This window comes from Pinus tabuliformis, chromosome 2_1, assembly GCF_031772625.1.
Source record: "Pinus tabuliformis cultivar Carrire ecotype Pingquan chromosome 2_1, CPIR1, whole genome shotgun sequence".
Lineage (NCBI taxonomy): Eukaryota > Viridiplantae > Streptophyta > Pinopsida > Pinales > Pinaceae > Pinus > Pinus tabuliformis.
This window is the reverse complement of record NC_142299.1, coordinates 42,497,901-42,505,110: the sequence shown is the minus strand read 5'-3', so window position 1 is coordinate 42,505,110 and position 7,210 is coordinate 42,497,901. Positions and strand designations below refer to the sequence as shown.

The 7,210-nt window shown below is 40.2% G+C and overlaps 1 protein-coding gene across 1 annotated transcript; it reads left to right on the top strand.

Annotated features, from left to right (window-relative positions):
* Positions 1-5,240: 5,240 nt before the first annotated feature.
* LOC149198684 (uncharacterized) lies at positions 5,241-6,973 on the top strand. The gene is made up of 2 exons (XM_089400336.1): positions 5,241-5,887; positions 6,145-6,973. Exons 1-2 carry the CDS (start codon positions 5,241-5,243, stop codon positions 6,971-6,973), a joined length of 1,476 nt encoding a protein of 491 aa, XP_089256462.1.
* The last annotated feature ends 237 nt before the right edge of the window (positions 6,974-7,210 follow it).

Here is a 7,210-nt window from a genome sequence, read left to right as displayed (position 1 = left end):
CCATGTTTTTCACAGAAGTCAAAAAATTCATCCAAACTAAATTCGCCTCCTTGATCTGACCTGAGGCATTTTGATTTTGCGATCTGATTCATTTTTAACCAAGGCTTTGAAAGCTTTGAACTTTTCGAAAGCTTCGTCTTTATGCTTCTGAAGTCCTATCCAACACATCCTGGAAAAGTCGTCAATGAACAATATAAAGTATTCTTCTCCACGTGGTGACTTTTTCCTTGATGGACGACATAAATCAGTATGGACAAGTTCAAGTGGCTTACTAGCTGATCCTTCCCTCTTAGGGGAATGTGTTCTAGTTTGCTCACCAAACTGACATGATTTGCATATTGTTTTGTCTGGGATGTCAGGAAGATCGCGAATAGCCTTATCTGAGGGAAGCTTAGATGCCCCAATCTTCTGCCATAGCCAGTGTTCATCATTTTTGTCCTCCCTTGAGTATGTATAAATTATTTGGAGTTCTTATGCCTTTGATTACTATTTCTCTTGTATCAAGCTCACGAACAATATATCCATTTGATCGAAATACTACCTCATTTCCTTGATCACACATTTGACTAACACTCAATAGATTATGCTTTAAGCCATTAACATACATAACATTTCCAACTTTGACCTTTTCCTTTAAAAGAATAGAGCCTTTACCTTTTATGAGTGCAGGGGTGTCATTTCCAAATGAGACCTTCCTTTCCTTTTCTAAGGCACTATATGACTGAAGTTTTTCTTTATCGCCTGTCATATGTTCGAGCATCCACTGTCGATGTACCACTGATTTTCATGTCCTTCCACATATAAGGCTATACCACATCTTTTGGGTTGTGGTTATTTCTTTCTCCATGTTTTGGGACCCAATGAAGCGTGCTCCTCCTGAGATGTTTGCCAAAACTGACTCTTGCATTCAGAATCTTCATGACCAAAGTTGTTACAAATAGAGCATTCTATTTCATTTTCAAGAGCAGAAAAGTTATTGTAGGTCCTCTTCATGATCCCAGTCACATTCCTTTGATTTCGTGCTTCTCTAGTCATGATGGTCTTGTAGGCAACATATTGAGCAGCTTTGTGTCCAAAGTTATGACATGAGAAACATTAGCCATTAAATAAATTCCTGCGATTATCAAATCTTCCGACCAGGTGATTGTAGTTTCCATTGACATCCATTCTTGAGGAAAATTGAGAATTATTTACATGCAGTTGGTTGTAGCTTTCATTCATCCTTGAAGTAGATTGACCCCGATTTACCTAGTGATCTGCTTTATGCCTTTGTTGATGATTTTCAACCTGTTCACTTCCCCTTGCTGCATCAAGATAACTTTTGGAGGTGGATGGTTTCTGTGCTTAAGATGCTTCTTCAGTATATCCACGGCCTGTCTTGATTAGAGGAGAATGCTGCACTTTGATAATCTCATCTAAAGTTTCAGATCCTTTAGAAAATCTAATATTAAGAGCTTTTGTTTTCTCAATATCTTTTCTAAGTCCCACAATTTCACATTCTAACTTTTCATTGTGTTTTTCCCTTTCAACAAGTTGGAATGTCAGGGTATCTATGATCATACTCTTTTCTTCTAAACATATTTTATGTTTAGAAATTTCTTCATAGAGATCATCTTCATCTATAGCATCCAAGAAATCATCATCTTCAAAAGCCATCAAAAGTCTATAATCATTACCATGTTCATCTTCATCACTATTTTAAAGTCCATCATTGTCTTAATGTGTGTAATAACTCTTCTTACTTACGTTCTACTTTCTATTCCATTTAACTGGTTCCTTACCTTTATCAAGCTTATGTTTATGAGGACATTTTGTTGCATAGTGACCGACTCTTCCACAAGCAAAGCATTTGAAAGGTAGCTTACCTTTGAATCTTCCAGAACCCCGTTGAAGGTTCTTGACAAAGTTTGATTCTTCCTCTCCTTCTGACGTATGCCCTGACTCGTTGTATCCTCCTTTTCCTGAATCTTTGAATGCGGCTTCTCTCATGTCTGATGGACCCCCTTTTCTCATTTGGAAAGCAGTTAGAATTTCGTGCAGTTATGACATGGTAATACTCTGAAGATTCTGATTTTCTTCTATGGCAGAAACTTTTGATTCAACTTAGAAGACAAGGATCTTAGAAACTTTTCAACTAAAGTAACTTCTTTTATTTCTTCACCCAAGTTTTTCATGCGATTAACAATCTCATCTATACGTAGGAAATAATTAGCTACACTTTCATCATTGTGCATTTTGAGAGTTTCATATTGAATCCTAAGAACTTGTAGTTTTGCGCGTTTTACCTTATCATCTCTTTCATAGCTTAGAATGATCTTGTCCCATATTTCTTTGGTGGTTTTGAGTTGCATAACCTTGATGAATTCTGATTGAGTTAGACTCTCCAATAGAGTATTGACAGCCTTAGAATTTGTTTCATACTACTTTTTACTAGCCGTATCTGTAGGAGTTGCTGATGGAAATGTGTATCCTCCTTCCACGATATCCCAAACTTCTGTACCAAGAGATTGAAGATAGGTTGTGGTTCTTACCTTCCAATAGACGAAGTTGCTCCCATCAAAGATTGGTGGCCTGATGGATGCCTCTTTTTCGTAGTTTCTCATGATGATAGATCTTCCTTGAAGCAATCAAGCTTCTTCTGAAGGACTGACTCTGATTCCAATTGTTGGAAATAATACTGAGAGGGGGGGTGGGTGAATCAGTATTAGCAATTTAACAATCTTTCATTTCCATAAACAAATTGATATACGCTACTTCTGTTAATTAAACCTGCATATATACGCAACTGTGTTTAGAGAAAACCGTGTATATCTTACAAACTTCTAATTTAGTTAGTTGATCTTAATCTGTGTATCAGAACCATAAAATAGTAATCAAGTGCAGTAAACAGTACAGGCAATCACACACATGAACACAAGATATAAGGTGGAAACCCAATGTGGGTGAAAACCACCTGCTGCAATTCGTCTCTATCTTCTTTTAATAAGAAACTTATTTTACAATATTTCTGTACTGGTGCAGTCTTATACCAGTATGCAAGCTTCTACCTGCAAAAGGCTACAACCTTCTCGCATTCTCCAACTTCTCCTAGAAGGGAGCTACAACCCCCTTAGCTCTTGTACTAGCTGAAGTACTAGTACGTAGGTGCTAACCTATAGAAGGCTACAACCTTCTCTTTTCTTCCAGGGACCACGTTTCATAAATTTTCAGACTGGATCCATCAATAACATCAGTCAAACATCAAATATATCTGCATCAACCAATCTCCTTTGCACCAACCAAAACTGAATCTTACAATCACTTTTCTGAATGCTGTAACTAGAATATAGTAACAGTAACCAGAAACCAATCCTGAACCCAGAATACTGCAGTAATAAACAAATGTAGCTAAAGCATATTTTATGAGACGTACGCTACTTCAATATGTAGAACCTGCGTGCATACGCTGCTGTATTAAGGCAAACTTGTGTATACGTTGTTTTGAATTACCGAACCAGCGTGTATACGCCCCTTTACTATGTCGAACCTGTGTACAAATCTATAAAAGATAATTTACCCTTTTCAATTATTCAGACATCAATTATACCCAGATTATCAAATTTATAGATCAAGTCATGCGCCAAATATAACAGATCAAAATTACACAAAGATACTTCTCTTCAAGCCTTAAGATCTTGACCCATCAATAGAACTTATCCTTCTTCTAGTGCTAAGGTTCCTCCTTGATTTAGATCCAGCTATGCACCATAACCCAATGACCAGTATTCTAGATCTTTCTCTTCATAATATATTCAATCCTTGAATGCCTTTGCCTAATGATCTCCTTCCCCTTTTATAGTCTTAGGCCTTACTCAATACCATGGTCCAAAACCACTTAGAACCAATACTTGGGTCCAAATACCTGGGTTCAACACTTTGGACGAGATACCATGGTCCAAAACTATAGGTTCAAATACCAAGGACCAAAAACAATGGACTAAAAACAAGTTTTCCCACATGTACGCGCTTTTCCTTGCGTGAAAGTGCGTGCATATGCATACGCGCCTTTTGATAGGTGATCATGTGTGTATACGTGGCTTGGTTAAGAGGAACCTGCGTATATCTATTTTTCCTTCATTCTGAGAGCCTGAACTGTGATCTATCATCTGAGTGAGTTTCCATCAAGGACAACACCTGTTTCATAGTGCCAAACCTATGTCATAATGCCAACACTTTTGAAATATAATGCTTATGAATATGAGACATTTTTCTAATTTATTTAATTTATATGGTAAAATGATTCATTATTTTCGAGGAAACAAATTAGCCTCCCTATCAACCCGAGGGCTATAGTGAGTTTTTTGTTACCAAACCAAACCACAAATATACTCACTTGAGAGATCACAAGGCAGAAAGTCAATGCAACAATATTCATAACAGGGTATGATTTCTTCAGTTGAAGAAAAAAAATCCAATACAACAATTTTCATGGCACAAAGCCATTACAACAATGCACATCATGTCATTAGCATAGATTTGAACCTAGGTGGGGAATATAAGAGTCATTACGCCCAACCACCCAAGATAAACCCAATCGACAAATCATAATTTTAGTTTTATTTATATTTTGTATATATTTCACATCTTTATATATATAAGTATTCTTATTTCTAATTATATGTCTATTGAATTAATTTATTAAGTTTTTATATGTTTATTAATTATATGTTTTGTCATGTTTTTTTTTTGTAAGTAAAAGAGCTTTGAATTACAGAAGTGGTACAATTAACAAAAACTTTTCCCCGCAGCTAGGGTTCTGAGCCCGCCGCCCTGTTCTGGCTGCTGCGCCCCAGCGCACAGCTCCCCCCCTCCCTCTGCAATCAGATGGAGGCCCCTGAGGGCCCTTCTCCCCCACCGGATCCGCCCCCTGAAGTTTCAGCATTCAAGAATCTGATAGCGAACGGATCACTTCGGCAACCTTCACTGACCCAGTCATTAAAAGGTTGGAATCGATCCCTTCTGTTGCCCTGCCAGAGGAGGATACCTGCAAAGCCGCTCTGAACCTGTCTGAAAAAGGCCTCATTGGCCAGTTTACAGGCCTATGGCCCTCTCCCAAATCTGTGGAGGAATGGACCCAAAGAAACTGGCAATCTCTCATAAAAAATGGTGTGAAGAGTTACTTCGTGGGCAAAGGGTACTTCGTCTTTGTCTTTGAATGCTCAGAAGACAGAAGCCTAATTTTCAGAAACGGCCCCTACTTCATGGGGCCGCAGGGACTCTATCTAAATCAATGGAATCCAGATTTTGATCCCACTCAAGATGTTCCATCCGCGGTACCGGTGTGGGTAAGACTTCCCCATCTGCCCCTTCACTGCTGGAACCAAAAATCGTTCCAGACCATTGGGAACGCTCTAGGCAAGTATATAGATCAGGCAGTAAGAAGAGATCAATACTCTTGTGCGCGCATCTGCGTCGAAGTGGATCTCGAAGAAGGATTGCCGGAAGCGATCAAGCTCACGGTGGCAGGTTGGTCTCACATCCAAGAGCTTGATTACGAACAGCTCCCATTTAAATGCAGACACTGTCATGGCTATGGCCACTTCGCCAAGAACTGTAAGAAGAAAGCAGAGGAACAGGTTGAGAAACAGAATGGAGAACAATGGACCTTAGTCCAAAGATCAGTCCAAGCAAAGAAAAACTCAGGAAAAAGCGCTCCAACAAGTGACAGGAACAATGATACCCCAGCTCAGGAAACAGGAGATAACGAAAAAGGATCTGAGGAGGCGCAACCAGATCTGCCGACCAAAGCTCAGGCTAATGAGAATCCTGAGGAAACCTCACCAAAAAGCAAAGAGGCAGGAGGTGAAATCCACATTGAAGCCAACCAAGGCAGCCCCTCAAGTCCCACGTATGCTGACATCGCGAAGAAAAAGCCAGCTATAAGCTCTGAGTCTTCAGAAGAAGAACTCTATGAGAGGCCATTAAAAAGACCAGGAAGGAAATCCCGTAAAGAAAAAAGAGAAGAAGAAGCAGAAAGGTTCAAAACCCAAGGGAGCCAATCCACGATAGAAATGACAATCGGGAGAAGTAACAGGCCCAGGACTTCCAAGGGCGGTTCCACCCCAAGCATAGGTAAATAATGAAATTAGTCTCTTGGAATTGCAGAGGACTGGGGAGCCCCGCAAAAGTCGAAGCAGTAAAAGACCTTCTAAAATCGGAACCTGCAGATATCCTCATGCTCCAAGAGACTAAGATAGCAGGACAACCCCTGCTAGAAACCGGAAACTCAAAATGGAAGAAGAACTCAGGCATAGCTGTCAGCGCTCGGGGATCCTCGGGAGGCCTGGCAACGCTCTGGAATGGAGAACTATTCCAGCTGATTAGCACTCATGAGACCTTGCACTGGATCTACACAGAACTCACCCACACTTCAAGTAAGTTAACTATCTCTTTGGTCAATCTTTATGTTCCAGTTAACTATTCAGAAAAAAGAGACTGTTGGAAGTCTTTGGCAGATTTCCTCGAACAGGAAGCCCCTAACAACATCATCCTCGCGGGTGATCTCAATATTGTCCTGAAAGCCAAAGAAAAAAGAGGAGGCACTGATCACAAGGACCCTATGGTGGGCGTTGTGGAGGAAATCGCTCAGACTTGGGATCTTCATGACTTTAACCCATTACACGGTTTATATACCTGGTCAAATAATAGATCTGGAACAGACCACATCTCTGCTCGGCTCGATCGCTTTCTTGTGCAATCTCTCCTCATGAACAAGAAAATCATAACATCAAAAATCCTGCCCAAATTTTCCTCGGATCACAAGCCAGTTCAGCTCTGCCTAGAAGATGAAGAAGACTTGGGCCCCATTCCCTTTCGATTCTCTCCTCAGTGGATTGAAAGAGAAGGCTTTATGGACACGGTGAAAGCATCCTGGAACACCCCCATTGCAAATATCCCCAAGCTTTGTTTGGGAGCAAAAACTGAAGCTCACTAAAAAAGCTTTGAAAGAATGGATCAAGAAGCCAGCGCCCAACCCCACCTCTCTAAGAGTTGCAGCTGTCCAGGCCCTGCATTCCCTGCAAAATAATATGGAAAGCAAAATTATTAATGAAAACCTCTTGGAAAAGGAAATTAGAGCGCAGAGAGCAGCCTATAAATCTTTCAGAAACGAGGAAGAATATTGGAGACTAAAATCAAGGAGCCTGTGGCTAAAAGGAGGGGACCGCAACAC

Excerpts from the sequence above, each read along its gene's own strand:
- LOC149198684 (XM_089400336.1), top strand. The coding sequence starts at position 5,241 with ATGGGGCCGCAGGGACTCTATCTAAATCAATGGAATCCAGATTTTGAT. Across the intron at positions 5,888-6,144 it reads GGCAGCCCCTCAAGTCCCAC|AGGACTGGGGAGCCCCGCAA; the intron begins GTATGCTGACAT and ends TTGGAATTGCAG.